This window comes from Schistocerca cancellata, chromosome 4 (genome assembly GCF_023864275.1).
Source record: "Schistocerca cancellata isolate TAMUIC-IGC-003103 chromosome 4, iqSchCanc2.1, whole genome shotgun sequence".
NCBI classification, from domain to species: Eukaryota; Metazoa; Arthropoda; class Insecta; order Orthoptera; family Acrididae; genus Schistocerca; species Schistocerca cancellata.
The window spans coordinates 341986548-342007704 of NC_064629.1; the positions used below are offsets into that span (position 1 = coordinate 341986548).

General features: G+C 40.3%; 1 protein-coding gene across 2 annotated transcripts in view; it reads left to right on the plus strand.

The window, feature by feature from the left end:
• Positions 1–21157, plus strand: part of LOC126184826 (26S proteasome non-ATPase regulatory subunit 2) — a 126714-nt gene that overhangs the window by 10177 nt on the left and 95380 nt on the right. For both annotated transcript variants that reach the window (XM_049927409.1, XM_049927410.1), the window contains exons 4-6: positions 9252–9476; positions 14057–14215; positions 18484–18628. In XM_049927409.1, coding sequence (XP_049783366.1) covers positions 9252–9476; positions 14057–14215; positions 18484–18628 — 529 coding nt within the window. The remainder of the gene's footprint in view (positions 1–9251; positions 9477–14056; positions 14216–18483; positions 18629–21157) is intronic.

Sequence of the window (21157 nt, forward strand, 5' to 3'; positions counted from 1 at the left end):
TGTTATACATATATAATGGTTACAAATTAATTTTGCTGGGACAGTATTTTCAATTTCACAAAGTAGCATATGATCCAGCCTGGAGAATATTCAGAAGAAATGCTGGACTTGAAATGAGACCAGTCACCATCAGTGATATACCAGTGGGTGGTGAATGCTGCTTAGAGGTAAGCAGTGTGTTTGAAAAAATGGAAGAATCTCATGGTGTTAAGGAAAATCCCAGTGTGTCCTCAGCTTTGTCTAGCTGCCCATTCAGAAGTAACAGGAATTTAGCATTCAGATTTCTTTTATTCTGATCACCAAGTTTCCTGAAATCAGGGAGCGTGGACTGAAAAAACATCCAGTCAGTATCATCAGGTGATGACTCCCTGTCTCTTTTTGTTATGTGTCGACAGAAGTGCCGACACAGTGTTATTTTGAAGGGGCCGAATAGGCACGCTATAAGCTCACCCAGAATATCGTGAAGTCTGAAACAGGATGCTCAATGAATGCTAATAAGAAAAGTACGTTGCTTTGGGAATACTTAACTTTAATCCATCCTTTTGGTATACATCGTTTATGGTGAATACAAGTAAGACTCTCTCCAGATATGATTAACTGCGCCTTGCTAGGTCGTAGCTATGGACTTAGCTGAAGGCTATTCTAACTGTCTCTCGGCAAATGAGAGGAAGGCTTTGTACGTCTAGTCGCTAGCAATGTCGTCCGTACAACTGGGGCGAGTGCTAGTCCGCCCCTCTAGACCTGCCATGTGGTGGCGCTAGGTCTGCAAGTACTGACAGTGGCGACACGCGGGTCCAACATGTCCTAATGGACCGCGGCCGATTTAAGCTACCTCCTAGCAAGTGTGGTGTCTGGCGGTGACACCACACTTTTCATTTCAGTAGCTTGTGATTTGTATCGACAGCATAGCAGAGGGAAATAGCCTTGCGTGTAGCGCATAGTGTATAGCTGCCATCTTAGTCGTGGACAACTTCCACTATATCTTACTTATTTGCTTGAGGATGGAAAGAGCTCTTACTCTCCTTCCACTGTTAAAAACAATTTTGATATATTTGATATATTTTGTACACAGCAGTGCATGACCTAAAACCCACCAAACATAAACTGTCCAGCGACAACATACGCCACAGCAAGCTTTTCAAAGTATGCCCTATAGTTTACTTACAGTATTTGTGAAGTATCGCAATAACTACGGGCAACAGCGAAAAGAAAAGCAGTTCATTACCATGTTGTCATGTTGGACTATAACATGAATTTTATATATACGCATCTGAGTCTAAAACCTGTGATTTTTAGTTTTCACACAGAAAGTAAAAGCTTTCCAGAAAACTTAAGTAAAGAGATGGATGTAGCTTTGCTTCATTTACATAAAGATGGCTCAAACTTTGTATTTTATAATACAGTTTCGTGGAGCAACCAGCACTCCCTGTTGCTCTTGGTGATACGATAGATATACATGTCTGCGTTGTATCGCTGTCATCCCAGTGTGTACCAATTAAGTTGCTTAAACTACTTCTCTACACACTTCACCATTGGGGGTTGCTTTTGTATTGTATTGTGATGAGTCACATCGCATATCATATCACGTATTGTATGGCCTCAGTGGGAACTATGCGTCAGAGTTACAAACAGTAACATAGCACAATCTAATGACAAGTCATTGACTAATGAAGTGATAAAATTTATTTACCACAAATTTATTGTTTAAAATATAGGAAAGCAGTAATCAACTAAATTGATAATGGAATGGGGGATCGTAATACAAAAAAGTCAATCTCTTGCAAGGATTTTGACTCTAGCTTGTCATCAGTATCTTGGTAAATAAAAGTGATTCTGGTGTTATGTTTTAATTATACATAAAAACTGCTTAACATCTACTCATTTTCAGTTTCCTAGTATCTTACAAAGTGCGACAATAAAGTAATGAGACTGATGTGGGAAAAAAAAAAAAAAAAAAAAGTTTGCTTACCGTTTTAGTCAAGTTTAGTGTTGTCTCCTTCAAAGTAGTTCCCTTCTGATTGCACACACTTTTTCCAGCACTTCTGCCATTGATGGTAACATTTCTGGAACTCATCTTCTGTAATATCCTCCAAGACCCTCGTCACAGCTTTTTGGACATCTACTGTTGCTTGAAAATTGTGTCCCTTGACTGCCGTTTTGACTCTTGGAAATAGAAAAAAGTCGCACGGAGTGATATCTGGTGAATAAGGTGGCTGTGGTAATACTGAAATTTGTTTTGAGATTAAAAATTGCTGTACTGACAGAGCAATATGGGATAGCGCATTATCGTGATGCAGAATCCAATTATCAGCAATGTTGGCATGGACATTAAGAACTCCTTTAGAAAGCCTTTCTAAAATTTCTTTGTAATAATATTTGTTAACTGTTTGTCCAGGAGGCACCCACTCTTTATGAACAATTCCCTTGCAATCAAAGAAGCACACAAGCATGCATTTCACTTGTGACTGTGACATGCGAGCTTTTTTTGGTCTGGGTGATCCCTTTGAGCACCATTGCGAACTTTGGCATTTTGTCTCTGGATCATACTGAAAACTCCAACTTTCATCACCAGTGATGACACGGCTCAACTATTCTGGATTGATTTCCATTTTCTCTAACAGATCGGCTGCCACATTTTTCTGTGTTTCTCATACCAATATCTTCAGTGATTATTAGACGAACAGTTTCTCGATTGATGTTCAGTTCTTCTGCAATCATTTTCACGGATAATCTTTGATCAGATCGTACGAGTTCATGCATCCTGGCCAAGTTGACATCCGTCCGTGAGTTTGATGGTCATTCACTGCGGTCTTCATCTTCGACATTCGTTCTGCCTTCACTAAACATTTTATGCCAATGAAAAACTTGAGCTCTTGACATAACTTCCTCTCCAAAAGCCTTCTGAAGCTTACCGTAAGTTGTCGTCGTGTTTTCACCCAATTTAACGCAAAAAGAAATCGCATACCGTCGCGCAATATTATGCGGTTCCATTTCCGTGACGAGAGACACAAACACATGTTAACTTATTACAGCACAACTCATGACTGAGCAGTTGCATCGGTGTGCCGCTTGGACTAGAAGCAGCTTATAGACCAAGGTCAAAGGTATTGTGCCTGCACAAGCCTGCAGGGTTGCCACATCTTGCAAAGAAAATCAGTCTCATTACTTTCTTGTCGCACCTCGTATATGTTCCCAGCAGGATGTAATAATGTTCTGTAGATTCACATAATGTTTAATTGTTTAACACATACACTCTAAGACAAAAAGAAAAAACAAGATGCACCATGAAGGAATTATCCAAATGCGACAGAAATTGGTAGATGTGATGTATGTGTATAAACAAACAAATGATTACAATTTCAGAAAAAAATGGGTCATTTACTCAAGAGAGAGAGATTCACAAATTGAGCAAGTTAATAATACTTTGATCCATCTCTGGCCCTTAGACAAGCAGTTATTCAGCTTGGCATTGATTGGTTGAGTTGTTGGATGTCCTCCTGAGGGATATCGTGCCAAATTCTGTGTAGTCCCTTGGTGGTCACTGCAAGTTGCTGAAGCAATTAAGGAGCGTCAGTGAGCTCTACAGCAGCATAAGCGGCACCCTTCCCTGGAGCACCTCATAGCCTTTAAATGGCTCTGTGCCCGTGTTCACCAACTTATCAAACGATGGAAGCAGGAGTGTTGGGAGAGATATGTCTCGACCATTGGTTACCATATGTCACCTTCCCAAGTCTAGATGAAGATCAAATGTAATGATAATTAAATCGACACCTTAGCTGCAGTCAGGCGTTGATATACGTCATTGGGGACATGTTAAATGTGTGTACCCTGATCGGGACTCGAACCCGGGGAGCATGCAAGGGATAACTACCTGCAGGCACAATATCCTCTGTGCCCTCGGTGGCTCAGATAGATAGAGCATCTGCCATGTAATTAGGAGATCCCGGGTTCGAGCCCGGTCAGGCCACACATTTTCAACATGTCCCCAGTGATGTATATCAAAGCCTGTTTGCAACTAGGGTGTCGATTTAATTATCATTTCATTCTAGAGAAGCTGCACGGTCATCAATGGTATCTGTTCTTTTGGGAACAGATACTACCTTCATATATAGTGAAAGATCAAATGTGTTTTCGGGTACCAGACCCCAACAGGTGTTCCCAGAGTTAACACCACTGGCATGTTATCTTCCGACGCAAACGCAATTGCCGAGCACTTTGCTCGAGCCTCCGCGTCGGAGAACTATCCCACAGCTTTTCGCTCTCTCAAACGGTGGATGGAAAGGAAAGTCCTCTTGCTCACTACGCACCTCAGTGAACCCTATAACGCCCCATTTATGGAGTGGGAGCTCCTCAGTGCCCTTGCACATTGCCCTGACACAGCAGGGGCCAGATCGGATCCTCAGTAAGATGATTAAACATCTCTCATCTGACTACAAGTGACATCTCCTCGTCATCTAAAACCGGATCTGGTGCGGTGGTGTCTTTCTGTCGCAATGGCGGGAGAACACCATCATTCTGGTGCTCAAACCTGGTAAAAACCTGCTTGATGTGGATAGCTATCGGCCCATGAGCCTCACCAATGTTCTTTGTAAGCTGCTGGGACGTATGTTGTGTTGGCAGTTGGGTTGGGTCCTGGCATCATGTGGCCTACTGGCTCCATGTCAGGGCAGCTTCCGTCGGGGTTGCTCTACCACTGATAATATTGTGTCCCTCGAGTTTGCTATCCAAACAGCCTTTTCCATTCGCCAACACCTGGTTGCTGTCTTTTTTGATTTATGAAAAGCATCTGACATGACCTGGCGATGATCATATCCTTGCCACATTATATGAGTCGAGGCCCGCTCCCGTTTCTTATCCAACATTTCCTGTAGTTTCGTACTTTCTGTGTCCAAGTTGGTGCCTCCCATAGTTCCCCTCATATACAGGAGAATGAGGTCCTGCAGGGCTCTGTATCGTGTCTCTCTAGTTTTAGTGGCCATTAATGGTCTAGCAGCAACTGTAGGGCCGTCTATCTCACCTTCTCTGTATGCAGATGACTTCTGCATTTCGTACTACTCCACCAGTACTGGTGTTACTGAGCGTCGCCTACAGGGAGCCATCTGCAAGGTGCAGTCATGGGCTCTAGCCCACGGTTTCCAGTTTTCAGCAGCAAAGTCGTGTGTTATGCACTTCTGTTGGCATCGTACCGTTCATACAGAACCAGAACTTTTCCTTAATGACAATCCACTCACTGTAGTGGAGACATATCAATTCTTAGGACTGGTTTTCGATGCCCGATTGACTTGGCTTCCTCACCTTTGTCAGCTTAAGTGGAAGTGCTGGCAGCACCTCAATTCCCTCCACTGCCTGAGCAACACCAACTGGGGTGCAGATTGCTCTACGCTGCTGCAGCTCTACAGAGCCCTTGTTCAATCCCACCTTGACTATGGGAGTCTGGTTTATGGTTCGGCGGTGCCCTTAGCATTGTGTTTACTCGACTCAGTGCACCACTGTGGTATTCGCCTAGCGACAGGAGCTTTTAGGATGAGTCCAGTGACCAGTGTCCTTGTGGAGGCTGAAGTCCCTCCAGTGCAGGTTAGGCGTGCACAACTGCTGGCCAGTTACGTTTCACACGTTCGTAGTTCTCCTCTGCATCCGAATCACCATCTCCTTTTCCCAACCACAGCGGTTCATCTCGCGCATCGGCGGCCCAGGTCAGGGCTTCCTGCAGTTCGTGTCTGATCCCTTCTTTCCGAACTGGAGTCCTTGCCTTTACCATCTATACTTGAGGTCCATTCACATACACCTCCTTGGTGTACACCTAGGCCGCGGCTTTGCCTGCACCTTTCACATGGCCCTAAGGACTCAGTTAACCCTGCAGCTCTCCGCTGCCACTTCCTCTTGATTCTTGACATGTACCGAGGCCACGAAGTGGTTTATACCAGTGGCTTGATGGCTGATGGTCACGTTGGCTTTGCGTATGTCCATGGAGGACATATTGAACAGCATTCCTAGCCTGATGGCTGCAGTGTTTTCACTGCCGAGCTGGTGGATATATCTTGTGGTCTTGAGCACATACGTTCATGCCCTGGGGAGTCGTTTCTTCTGTGTAATGACTCCTTGAGCAGCCTACAAGCTATCGACCAGTGCTACTCTTGTCATCCTCTGGTAGCGACCATCCAGGAGTCCATCTATGCCCTGGAACGGTCCGGTCATTCAGTGGTGTTTGTCTGGACCCCAGGTCATGTTGGAATCCCAGGCTACGAACTTGCCGACATTCTGGCCAAACAGGCTACACGGAAACCGCTTATGGAAATTGGCTTCTCTGAAACTGACATGTGTTCAGTACTATGCTGCAAAGTTTTGCGGCTTTGGGAAACGAAGTGGCATAACCTCAGCACGCACAACAAACTGCCTGCCATTAAGGAGACTATGGATGTGTGGCAGTCCTCCATGCTGGCCTCTCGCAGGGACTCTGTGGTTCTCTGCCGGCTCCGCATTGGCCATGCTTGGGTGACACACGACTACCTCAAGCGCCGTGATGACCCACCTCAGTGTTGGTGCGGCGCCCGGCTGACAGTGGCCCATATCTTGGCAAGCTGTCCTTTGGCTGCCTTGCGATGGACTCTTCAGTTATCGGACTCGTTAATTTTAGCTGACAGCGCCTCATCAGCTAATTTAGTTTTACGTTTTATATGTGACGGTGGGTTTTATATTTCTATATAAGTTTTAGCACACGTCCTTTGTCACTTTGTGGTCTCCACTCTAATGCTTTTAGGGCGAATGTTTTAATGTGCTGCACATGGCTGGCTTTTCCTTTTTATTCTCATGGTCATCTGCTCTCTTGTTGTTGCCCCTTCTACCTGTTTCTTGCTTCTGTCTCTGGCTTTCTTTTCCTGTTTTGTCCATAGTAGTGTTGGTTGTCCTTCTGTCATTCTTTTGGTTCTTCCTTTCTCCTGTTATTGTGCTGTACGTCTGCTTTCTTTCCTTCTTTCCCTTGTGTAATTATTTTACTGGGAACAAGGGACCAATGACCTCACAGTTAGGTCCCCCACCCCCCTCCCCCCTCTTTTAAACCAACCAACCACAACCAACAAATCAAATTTTGTCCAAATGGCGCGTTATGTCATCAGAATCCTGAGGTGGTTGGAGAACCCTGCCCATAATGCTCCAAATGTTCACAACTGGGGAGAGATTCGACAACCTGGCCAAGCTAGAATTTGGCAAGCATGAAGGCAAGCGATAGAAACTCTCGCCATGTGCAGGTTTGGTAAGGAAGGTGCCAGGTTGAGATTCATTGGGAGAGTCCTTAGAAAATGTTGTCCATCAACAAAGGAGGTGGCTTACAAAACACTCGTTCGACCTATACTTGCGTATTGCTCATCAGTGTCGGATCCATACCAAGTTTGGTTGACAGAGGAGATAGAGAAGATCCAAAGAAGAGTGGCGCGTTTCGTCACATGGTTATTTGGTAAGCGTGATAGCGTTACGGAGATGTTTAGCAAACTCAAGTGGCAGACTCTGTAAGAGAGGCGCTCTGCATCGCGGTGTAGCTTGCTGTCCAGGTTTTGAGAGGGTGCGTTTCTGGATGAGGTATTTAATATATTGCTTCCACCTACTTATACCTCCCGAGGAGATCACAAATGTAAAATTAGAGAGATTCGAGCGCGCACGGAGGCTTTCCGGCAGTCGTTGTTCCCGCGAACCATACTTGACTGGAACAGGAAAGGGGATTAATGACAGTGGCACGTAAAGTGCCCTCCACCACACACCGTTGGGTGGCTTGCGGAGTATAAATGTAGATGTAGGTGGGGATTACCTTGCTGAAATGAAAGCCCAGGATGGGTTGGCATGGAAATGGAAATGCCATGTGGTTAGGGCCTCCCGTTGGGTAGACCGTTCGCCTGGTACAAGTCTTTCAAGTTGACGCCACGTTGATGACTTGCGTGTCAATGGGGATGAAATGATGATGATAAGGACAACACAACACCCAGTCCCTGAGTGGAGAAAGTCTCCAACCCAGCCAGGAATCAAACCCGGGCCGTTAGGTGTGACATTCCGTCATGCTGACCACTCAGCTACCATCGGTGGATGGCTTGGGATGAAGGGCAACAAATTGATGTGTAGAATATCGTCGACATACTGTTGTGCTGTAAGGGTGCCAAGGATGACAGCCAAAGTCCTCCTATGAAAAGAATTGACACCCCAGACCATCACTACTGATTGTTGGGCCATATGGCAGGCAACAGTCAGGTTGGTATCCTACTGCTGTCCAAAGTACCTCCAGAGACGTCTTTGGCCTAAAATATTATTGACTGGAGTGGAATGGTGTTCACTGATGAGTCTTGCTTCAAATTGAGTCCCAGTGACCAGCCAAAACATCGGGAGATGCCCCGGACAGCCATGAGTTACCAAACTGACTGTCCCCCGCCATACAGCCCAGTAACCGAGAGTGATGATCTGAAGTGCCATCCCTCTTCATAGCAGGACCCCTTTGGTTGGCATCTGTGGCACCGTTACAGTACAACAGTACAGCAGTAGTGTATGCCTCATTTCATTGCCCTTCATGGCAAGCCATCCTGGGCTTACATTTCAGCAAGGTAATGCCTTCCTGCACATGATGAGAGTTTCTGCTGCTTGTCTGCGTGCTTGCAAAATCCTACCTTGGCCAGCAAGGTCATTGGATCTCTTCTCAATTGAGAATGTTTGGGGCATTGTGCATAGTCCCCTCCAACCATTTTTGGATTTTGACAGTCTAATGTGTCAGTTGGACAGAATTTGGTATGATATCCTTCAGGAGGATGTCCAACAACTCTATCAATCAATGCCAAGCTGAATAACTGCTTGCATAAGGGCCAGAGAGAGACCAATGCATTACTGACTTGCTTAATTTGTGAAATTATTCAGTTTCTCTGAAACTGTACTCATTTGTTTGTACATTTACATCACATCTATCAATTTCTGCCCCATTCAAGTAATACCTTTGTGGTGTGTCGTCTTTTTATGCCTAAGAGTGTATTTAATTGAGTTTGTCACCAGTATTGCATCCTCACACTGCTGCATGTAGGGTTTCATTTTTCTTTTCTGTGATCAGATAATATGTAGTTTTCTAATTTACTGGTTTCTGAGACAGTGATACAGTAGGCGAAATGTAATGTCAAGCTTTTATTGCTATTGCTAGTTTTAAATTTATTGATGTTCCACTGAAAATAGGTATTGCTAGTTTTAAATTTATTGATGTTCCACTGAAAAGAGGTAATTACTTTTTACAGGCATTTAGCGGGTGAGATTGCAAAGGAATGGTCAGATGTGAATAGTGAAGATACAGGATTGAAGCAGAAGTTAATTGGATTAGCTCATCAAATAGTTCGGTATCATATGGCTCACAATGCTGAAGCAGAGGCATGTGATCTTCTGATGGAGATTGAACAGCTTGATATGTTGGAACAATATGTTGATGAAAGTGCATATCCTCGTGTTTGTCTATATCTTAGCAGGTACTGTATCATATATTACATACTGAATCTAGCTTTCTCTAAGATGATAAATGTTTTCCCTTTAGGGAAGTATATGCTGCACTGAATATTTGTTACAACTTAAATGTTTATGTATCATCTGGACTGAAAGGAGGCTGTCATACCGTTCGTGGGAAGTATGCTGCCAATTCACAGCATGTCTCATTGACTGACTCGGAGCTCTGATTTTCCATTAGTTATTCCTCATACTTTGCAAATTCTGCAGACTTTCTCTTAAAATTCTGAATTTGTGGCTAATTCAAAATCTCTATTATAATCTTTCTCCCATGTTTCCAAGACCTGCAGCATCATGGGAGAGTTTCTGTGTAGTTTCAAAAGCTTTTGAAGATTTGGAGAATAACTAGGGGAAAATTGCTACTTTGTCAGTTCATGAAGCGTGCTCAGATGGCGCAATTGGAGCAATGTGTGTGAAAGGTGTTCCTGGCGTAAGGTTTTAATTTTTCTCACACTGTTTAATCCTCCTTCATCAAGTAAAGCTGCTTATTCATGTATTCCGGAGTAGAAGATTAAATCTCCACATAACGACTTATATATAAATTTTCATTTGTTACTATAACCCACTTCAGTTGAATTTCAGGATGGTTCCTTTAACAAACAAGATTATGACAGAATTCCTTCCCCATCCATTTTCATTCCAAATTGAACTGTGCTTCTAACGATCTCAAGCATGTAGAGATGTTTGCTGAAGCCTTTTCTTTGTAACCTGTCTGGCCTTTCCACCGATCTTTCCCACAACTGTGCTCACCCTTCTTTATGATCCAGAATTTATCCTTTGTTTCATGTTTCGTATGAAAAAGTTTTCGAGATTTCTGAAGGGAAGAAGATTGTAAAATATGTTTGGCATTGGTTGAATTCACTTTTTTCTAGTTCTGATGTATGTGTCACTTTTCTAGGCACATCTTTATGAAAAAATTACCGGTCTTCTCTCCCAGTGTACATAGTTGTGTAGAGAATAGAAGTATACAGTCAAGTTTTGTTGGCAGAGGGATCTTTGTGTATGATGAATGAATTCTATCATATGATGTGACTAAGCAGAAATTGTGTGGTTGCTATGTTGTCTACAGGTGCATATTTCTGAACAGCTGTTGGTTTGTGTCCCAACTGCGCAAAATATGTTGTGTTTCTTACATAGATTGGTATTATTCCCTGCTGACTGGGCCATTTTCTGGATGCTGTTTTGGTTAAGAGCAATATTTCATCGTGTTACCTCTGTAGGGAGGATACAGTTGAATGTAGAGAGTGTAAGAACAATTCCTTGAAACACAAATTGTGTTTTGTAGAAACCTGAGTTGTAATTATGCTAACATTAGGCATATGTTCATGAGTAATATATTTATGGTGCATTGAAGTTTTATTTTTCACATGGTCTTAAAATAAGGTAAGCAATTTATTGTTGGTACTGTTTGCAAACCTTTTTAACAAGAAAAGAGATTTTTATTAGTCTGTAGTGTTTTATTTCTTTGTTATCAAATAGCATCTCATCTCAGGAGTATCATAGAAGACTTTATCAAAGTGATTTAATGCAGATTGTGAGACATTCAGCAGAGAGCATCAGTGCCTTTATCATATGGTTTGCTAACTGATTAGAATACATACATTCTGTGTTTACTATAGTTAACACATCAAGGTTTTGTGTAGGGGGTAGGATTATAAAATTTTAACAAATGGAGCTTGATACATCGCATTACTTGCTAATTATTGTTGGAATATAGTAAAGTTGTTCTACTATAGAGTCAGTTTAACAGTATATAAAAATACAGTATTTCACTTGGATGGAAAAATGCGCCTACACGGATTTGGCTCTTAGTTGATAGCTTGATGTTGTGTTTCATGCCATTCATAAGTATAAATTAAATTGTGTTTCTTTTCTGTATCCATCCTTATGTAGACACATGTGAGAGTAGGTTTTTGTAAGAATTTGAAGCTTAGAATGTAAGGAACTACAGCTGCAGTGAGTCACTTAATGATATATTAGTCTATTTTCTAGTTCTGAGCCACTCCAGTTGCAGAGGTTTACTTAAATCTGAAGATGAGTGTGAAATGGCTTGAAACTATCAATGAAAATAAGCTAAATATATTTCTAATTTACTGGTAGCAACTATTTATAGCTATAATTGATTTGAGATCCATAAAGAGATGCCTAATAAAGAATTCATTTTGGTGACTGATATAATTTCTTGATATAAAACAGATGAACATGCATTATTTAGTTGTGCTGCCTTCTAAAGTGAAGCTATTTCAACATAGAAATGAATTGGGATATCAACAAAAGATTTGTGAGCTGAATGGAAATGGATATCTTACTTGTCCGTGTGAAAACCAGTTCATGTGAATATTGCCTTGCATTTCCAGAGAGTATCAGTTTGGTAGAAGTCTGCTGTGTAATTTTTTTTTTTTTTTTTTTTCTATTGCTAGCTGAAAGTTTCAAATGTGAATACGAAATGAAAAGAAAGTAAGGAAAAGTTTTGACTATTTATTCTTGTTTGAAAAAGAAATAGTTGTTCACAACTTTCCAACTCATCTCAATAAAGAATTTTTTGTATTCTAAAGAATGTTCTTACTGTGCAAGAATTTTGTGTGGTAGTATAATGGAATGTGAAGCAAAATACTATTTTTTTAAATAACTGTATATAACTTTAAAGTTTATTTATTTAAGAGAAAAAACTTTTTGGACCTACAAGTTGACTTTGTCTGCTTGTAGGATATGTACTGAAGTAAATCAACAGTGTTCTTGCAATTTCTTGTCCTGCACTTCATTTGTCGTAATTTTTTTAAATCTCAGATGGGGTGTTATACACTATTCAAACTAATTGAGATAGCATGTTTGGGTTTAGTAAATAACTGCTTTTAAATATGAAAATTAGTTTTTGTGCAACAATTTCTTTGGTGTTTTAGGCAGTCTACATTTTAAAGGGGAACACTGACTGCTGTAGAACATATCTGTTGCAATAGTGTGTCAGTGAGATAATTAATAGTCACTGACAGAATAGGTTCCACCATGAAGTGAAGTGCACCAAAATTACTTCGAGTGGTTGCACAATAACTTTTAAAAGTTAATAATTTCTACAATTTGTAGACATTTTCATGATAATACTGCAGTTTGATCATGAACACACATACACACACAAAGTGTAGGTAACTCTGTACTTGTGGTATGCCAACAAAAATGCTGCACTGGCAGTGATTCACCTCCAGAGTTGTAGTATGTTATTTCTTGCAGTTAAGTTTTCTGTAGACAAAGTAAATATGATATTTTTGATAGTTAAAAAGAAAAGAGGTAGATGCCGGGAGGATTCTGCCTACTGAAATGCATATAAATCTTTTGGATTAAGAAAAAAAGGCACACTTGTTTTAGTATTATAATTTGGTTTCAGCTCCTAAGTATTTTTATTACTTATCTAAAAATTATGTTGAAATTTTCATCTCTAACTAGCAATCTGTTTGTAATAAACTACAGTGTTGATATAAGTACAGCAAAAGTAATTGACCCCACTCAAAACATATGTAATTGACACATTTTTGTGGCTAACAAATACTAAATAGAGCAAACAATGAACAGTCTGTTTTTATGTCCTAAGAGTACTTGTTATGCCATTTTGTTTTATTCACATTTAAAAGTTATATCAAAGAAGTGGGGTACATTTACAGTCCATATATTGCTGAAGTAATTCATGAAAGTTGTCCATCACCCCCAGTCAGTCAATTTGTGTGCAATGAAAATGTTTTCTAGGGAAGTTATGTTTTTTAACTAATCAGTAGGCTGATGACTGTGATGGTACATGTTTGAGTTGAACATCATGCAGAAAAAAATTACACATCGATGACATCAATGACCAAAGTTACTTCACAATGAGATGTAATGGCCAGGGAACTTCTACTTGAGGTAGATGTCCCCATAGCACATCAGTGTGTGGGCTGTGAAACCAAAAGTTATTTGCTTTACATTGCAATGAGATACCATCTTATTTCAATAACTATCAAACTTCACAATCACTGTAACATTATCTTCTTTGAAGAAATGCAGATACCAGGTGGTGAAAACTGTTGCTTTGCACCATGTATTCAGCCAAAGATTATGCAAGTCATTTCTGCAGCTGATGAGGGTTGTGCACCCAGTATCTGAAATTTATTTGTTGATGTTCTTAAATGACATGAAGACTGTTTAACTGAGGCTCTTGCCTCTCCCATAATTTATCGACTTGTTGTGGTGTGGAAAGTAAAGGTTTAATGAAGTTTAAAAAGTACACACAAAAGTTCTTTATGTCACTGTAAAAGATTCATTGTTTTTAAAAAATCTCAATTGTTGTGGCAACAGAAAATGGCATGGCATTCACTTACAAATGCATTCTTCACTGACACAATATCCCCACCACTCTTAGAGTATTGTGCCTCAGAAATGGGTCAGTTATTTTACTGTATCATGAGCTGAGTGACTTACATGTTGAGCTTAAGCTATCAGTTCTGCAATGTTACTTAATTTACATAGTGTTTTGTTGTCAGTGCACTGTTTTATTGTGGTAATCTTATTTCTTCTCTTTCAGCTGTGTGCCATATGTAGCTGATCCAGAGAATACTACATTGTTACAAGCAACTCTTAAACTTTTTCGCCGTTTCAATCAATACCCACAAGCCTTGCGAGTTGCGATGCAACTAAATGACCATAATTTAATAGAAAAAATATTCACGTCTTGTCCTGATCTGTAAGTAATAAGTTATGGAATGTAATGTACACATTTAGAATTTATGCAGATGGTTGTTCTTCTGATGAGACTACCAGCCATCCACTAGATTACTGCAGCTCATTTCAAATTTATCGAGACAGATAAGACTGTGATCTAGTGTACCATTTCCTAAATGGTTTATGGTTTTACTAAAATAACTTTGTGATTGGCATTTCATCCAGTCAAGGGATCAACTGCCAGCCAATCATAGCTCTGTATCAAGTGTCACATGCTTGCTATGCTGCCTCTTTGGGTTGTATCCGCAGAGCTTCGGCAAGTGTGGATAGCTGCAAGCCAGTAATATTCCCCTCCTCCCTCCCTTCACTCCCTCCATCTAATAAAATTTATCAAGCACAAAGTTATTTTGTTCGATCTATAGTTCAACTTTTTGTTTTCTGTTTGTGTTACCTTATAGGATAACTGTCAGGAGAGCTACAGTCACTGGAGAGATTCCCTAGTATTAAGTCAAGAACTATAGTTCTTCGTGGCTGCATACTCAAACTTTTTGAATGTTCCTCATTTTCTACAGAACAAATGCTGTTGCTGATACTTTTGTGAAGGGCTGCAGGAAAGTCTTCATTTTTAAAAACCATTTGCTGCACAGAGACAATTTTCAATATTTTAATCATAGGTCTGGCAGATTGTCAATAACTTATGAGTAAAGGGCACCACTCACTGAAACGCAAAAGCATTGAGTCATTCATGCGTGCCCCCACCTCCCCCAGCACGCGCGCGCACACACACACACACACACACACACACACACACACACACACACACACACACAGATTTAAATATGCTGGCCAAATGTTGGTCACAGGGAGAGGTGCTCATTCCATTTCATATGTCTTCGCAACATTATGCCCAGATATTTAAACGAGATGATTGTGTCAAGCAGGATGCTGCTAATACTGTATCTGAACGGGCTTGTTTTCCCTACTCATCTGCTTTAACTTACATTTTTCGGGATTTAGTGCAGCTGCCATTCGTTACACCAATTTTGTTTAGGTCAGTCATTGATCTTCAATACCTTCCTGTACACCACAGCATCGTCAGCAATCTGTTACAGATTGCTGCCCATCCTTTCCGCCAGATCATTTATGTTTCTATAAAATAGCAATGGTCCTATCACACTTACCTGAGGCACTCCTAATGTTACCCCTGTCTCTGATGAACACTCGCCATCAAGGACAACATACTGAGTCCTATTACTTAAGTACTCTTCGAGTCAGTCACATATCTAGGAGCCTATTCCATATGCTAGAACCTTTGTTAACAGTCTGCAGTTTCCAGAAGATAGCAAGTTTTCATTCTCATTTGTATGTGCCTGTCGATGACTCAGTGCCTCTGCTATTCAGAGAGTGGGTCTCCTTTGCTCCTAAACAGCTTTTTAACCAGGTCTTTTCAAATTGAAAGGCAGATACGGTAACATAAGAAGCTGCATTTATTTCATTATTCATGAAAGTGTTATTTTAGGTATCCATGTGTGTAATCGAGACATCACTCCATTATGCAAGTGCAACATGAAATTTCTTGGTCTGGCATTGAAATAACATTTTCTCCCAAATGCTCTTACATTTTGAGATCGTTTCCTTTTAAACCTCTATATATTGTCCAACATTTTTCCAGTAAGTAGATTCCATGCCGGAATTATAATGCCAAGAGATCTACCTCCTCTTTGGACTCATTGTTTCCAGCCATAAATTCCTTTAGATGTGCACATTAGTAAAAGTGCAAGGACATCATACTTGGTGATTTGGGATGTATGTTCTAGTGATTCATACTTTAACCTGTAAGGGCTGATGGATTTTCCAGTTAAAGCGCTCCCTCCCCACTTTTGCAATAATCAGGGCAGTTTTTCTCATATTTTTCACTACAGTTGATCCTAACCTGTGAAGTTTGCAGCTCGTGGTATAGTGGCTAGCGTTGCTGCCTCTGGATCACAGGGTCCCAGGTTCGATGCCCGGCCGGGTTGGGGATTTTCTCTACCCGGGGACTGGGTGTTTGTGTTGTCCTCATCATTTCATCATCATCATTCGTGACAGTGGTTAGACTGGACTGTGTACAAAAATTGGGCTGTGTAAAAAATTGAGACTTTGTATGGGTGCCAATGATCCCGCAGTTGAGCGCCCCACAAACCAAACATCATCATCTGACCTGTGAAATTTTTATCACTGTTTTACCCTTTGCACAGTAAGCAAGAAGGTGAATCTTTATGCACCACATCAAATATAGTCATAATAGTTCTGTAATATGCAATAAAATCCACCTTTTTTGTGCCGAACCAACAGCCTGCAGTCAGTGGACAAATCATGTTTTCTTCTCCTCTGTGTTCAATCATATTAACCCAATATTGTGGTTTGCACTTTCATGGTTTCACCTGTGGTTGCGATTTTGAGACTCCTTTTTGCGGATAATCTGCACGAGAAAAATGGCTACGTTTAAACTCAGTTGCCCATTTCTTTATTGTTGGAAAGGAAAGGGCAGACTCATTGCAAACTTGCTCTAATTTTGGATTCATTTTTGTTGTTTATAAATCATTGGAGTCGATGATTTTGACAGTTTCATAGTGGCGTTCTAGTTAATTCATTGGACTGAAACATCCAGTACATGACTGCTGTAGACAGCCTTAGAAACAGGACTATTCAAAAAATCAAATTGATGTTTGAATTGCATTGTTAAACAACATTTAGCAGTATAAAAAAAATTCGTTGATCAGCTGCACCATCTATATGCCAGGTGAAAAAGTTTTCGTCTTGTCTTCAAATATGGTCTTTTGACATGGATTCTATCCAATTTTACAAGGGCTTATCCAAGTAAGTTGCAGTAGAAGTTGTACCACAAGGTGCCTCATATTCTGTAATGTTATGCTTACATTTCTGTGTTAAAATCATCATTCATTTCAACTGCGATCTGAATTTTTCATCCAGGGAGTTAATATTTTTTTGTTTTCATAGACTTAGGCAGAGAAATTTTCATGGTTTCCTAACGAAATCTTCAGCCCAGTTTTCATATCATTTGGTTCCACCAGCACATCATGTACGCTAAATAGGTTTTTCCTATGTAATATTTAAATTTTGAAATCTGTGTGTAGTGTGTTGTCAGCAATCACTTTAATTACACCCTGTCATTTTCCCATCTACATTCTTCAGCATCAATCTCTCACTTAGCTGCCCCCACAAGTCCTACTTCAAAGCTATGAGAAAAGACATAATATGTGACCTATAGAAGTCATACACTATTACTTCAGTGTCAGTCACTGGTGTTTCACAAAGCAAACCAGAGATACTTTTATTTTGGAAAATAATGTTCATGACAATAATGCTATTATTTGTTTATTGTGAATTCCTGTATTCAGATGTTGATCAAAGGTAAACTGCAAGGTCCACACAGATGTGATGAAATAAGCAACTGCTGTTTGTACATGCAAGGGCTTAGGAATATATCTCTCGTGTAATGGGTCCATGCTTCTTGTTTTTCTCTTCATTCTTTTTTCCCTGCATTCTAGGCATCAGTTTTTTCTCTCCATAAGTCTGAAAATTGTGGTAATTTTTATTTTAGTGACAGAAATTCCCTAGATGTGTTTGGTGGTGCTTTATGTGAGAAAGATTTCTTATTAATCGAATTCGCCATGGAAACTAATTTTCCCCATAAACTGACAAGAACACAATTTTAATAAATTTCATGATTGTTATGTATTTATATTTCAGTCCAGCTCAGACTATAAATCCTAAGTTACGGGATTCAGTCTTCAATTAGCCCTACTTTTATCTGTTACTTATCTTTTCACACCTCTAGCAATGATATATTAATGTGAAAAATGCCATTGGCAAGTTGTGCTGTGGCTGGGAGTCCATGTTAGACTCCATGTTTCCCTACAACTAGCTTGGTAAGTCAGTTTGAAGGTTGGAGAAAGGTAGGCATGTATCACCTCCAGCATTACCATGCCTAATAAAGCACTGTAGTGTTAAAATCGTATTTATATTTCATGCAAAATTTGTTAACTGAAGTACCACTCAGACTTTTCTATTGTACTTCAATTTTTTTCTAAATTTGTGGCATTTTCTTTATGCCAATTGAGTATCTGGTGCATTATTTATTTTTGCTCAGCTTTAATTCCTTGTGACATTATTTATTGTTACTATATATTATGTTTTGAATTCATTTTTGAGTATTCATTGAGATACTATATATGATGTGAAGTGTTTGTGAATAAAACATTGCATATTTTGTTGTTGTTTCTATAGGTCTGTCCAGAAACAGCTGGCATTTATGTTGGGAAGGCAGCAGGTGTATTTAGAATTGAATGAAAATATGCCAGAGTATGACGACTTAGTGGAAATAATGTCCAATTCACACTTAAACAATCATTTCTTGAGCTTAGCAAGAGAGGTAATCTATTTATTAAATTGCCAAATACATTTTAAAAATGTCAGTTAAGTGATATGTTTTGTGGAATAATTTCATTTGATAGAATAACTTTCTAATATTATTTAAATGTTGCTAACATGTATATCCAAAAATTTCTTCTCTTATTTCTTAATTTCTTTTCCTTATTGAAGTATTACTATCGCAAGCACAATCAGTACATGTGAGAATTTTATTTCAGTTTTTGCTTTGTGCGTTCATCTGTGCGACATAAGAAATGGCATGAGATTCTTTTATTGTAATTTACAGTTCGGGTCACTCAAATGGTATCATTAACTGATTGTGACTTCTTAGCCAGCCTTCATCAGATGATCTGTTTAAAAAGAAAGGAAAGTAAGGATAGTAAAATGCTAGAAAGCTAAATTACAAAGTTAGACAAACTTTTACAAACAACTATGCCCACTTGAATATGTTACATAGCAACTGAACAGGCCAGGAGAGGCACACACAATGGAAACACATCTGCACACTGGGGTCCACTATAAGCAGGTTAAATGAAGTCCACCCACTTCTAGTAATTCCTAGGTCACATACCCCAATGGGTAAGTATTTCACTTTGAGAATGGCATATCTCACAATCAGTTTTAGATTGTGGATATTTCTTTTCCTATATTGTCCAGTCACATTAATGTGACCTCTGCTGATGTTTGACATCAACATGCAATAGACACTCACAGATGACAGATAGCAGTACTAGCAACAGAAGGTATATAAAGCATGTCGGGGGATGAGGAAAACAGTGGAGTTATTATCATAATTTGGAAACGCGGCGATTTATCTGATATCCAAAAGAGCATGATCATTGGCTTTTGGGCCAAGGGTGGAAGCATTTCCGAAGCAACTGAGTTTATTTGTTAACTGTTCCTGTGCTGCTAAGGTTAAAGTATATGTGCATGGCAAAGTGACACTATCTGAACCCAGCACTGAGGCAGCTGCGGTGCACCACATGCTGTAGATGACAGGGATGAACGACGGCTGCGGACATGCATACAGGTGGCCAGATGTGCAACTGTTGAGCAACAGGCTATCCAGATGAACCTAGGGAGTAGCGGCAGTGTCTCCTCAATAACTGTTCGGTGAACACTGTCTCTGGAGCAGGTGCCTGGTTCACGCACTCAGGTTGATTGCTGTTCATTGGCGGTGCAGGCTGGAATTTGCACACCAGTACCCTGGGCAGATACCCACTAAATGGCAACAGGTGACCTTTTCAGATGAATCACATTTTTTGTTTGGTCGCACAGGTGGCAGTTGGCATGTACGGCGTCAAATGTCTGAAAGCAAAGGGGTCCAGGCTGGAGGAGGGAGCCTTACAATCTGGGGAATACTTTCGTGGCTTTTGTGGGTGATCTTGTCATTCTGGAAGGTTAAATGGATCAACACAAGTGTGCCTCTATCCTTGGGGGCTACAGGCTCCCCTATTTACAGTCTGGTTTTCCTCCGCACAATGACACCTACCAGGAGGACAGTGCAATGTGACATGCATCTTGCAGTGTACATGTGTGGTTCGAAGAGCACCAGGATGAGTTTGCTGTACTGCACTGGCCACCAAACTCCCCGGATTTAAATCCAATTGAGAATCAGTGGGACATCTCGATCGGGTTGTTTGTACCATATATCTTCAACTGAGCAACCTAGCGCAGCTGGGACTGGCACTGGAGTCAGCAGGGCTTCACATCCCTGTCGGTACCTCACTGACTCTCTTGCTGTGTGTGTCTCAGCATTCCGCACTGCAAAAGGTGGTATTCAGGCTTGTGACAGGTGGTCCCATTATAGTGACCAGACAGTGTATTTGTGATTTAAAAGTAACCAGCTGTAAACTATTATGAGGTCAGGTGTAGCCTTGAGATCTGACAATCAGAGCACAGGTATATTAACATTGTAAGTGCCTCTCCTGGCCTTTCCAGTTGTACTTTGACAAGTTGCTAACATATTAAAGTGTATGTAGTTGTCTGTGGAAGATTGTTTGATTTTATAATTTAGTTTCCTAATGTTTCACTATCCTCCTTTTCTTTCTTTTTTAAACTGATGTATTGCAAAGATGTTAAAACTGGTTATGGTATCATTTGTCAACCTAAGGCTGAAAAGTATAATATAAAAAATTCATTTCAAAGATGGTCATTGTGTTCACCTAAAGCAGTATGCGTAGTGTGTGAAAGATGGTACACTAGGGAAGTGCTAATGTTTTAAGTCGTATGCTAGTGCAACTGGTACGATTGAGATTTTATGTGGATTTAAATCACTCCCGGCAAATCATGGGAAGATATCTCAGCAGCTCTGAGACTTAATATATTGTCCATTCATGAAACCAAATCGTGTTATAACTCTCTCAGCCTTGATGTTGATAAAATATGAAACCTTAAAGACAGGTATAAAAATCATCAGTTGGAAACTGAACACAGTGTGTGCATAATGCATGTACTATGAGGATAAAAAATTGACCATAGAATTAGAGAGGTTCTTGGAGTTAAATGATGCATGATCAAATAAAAATTA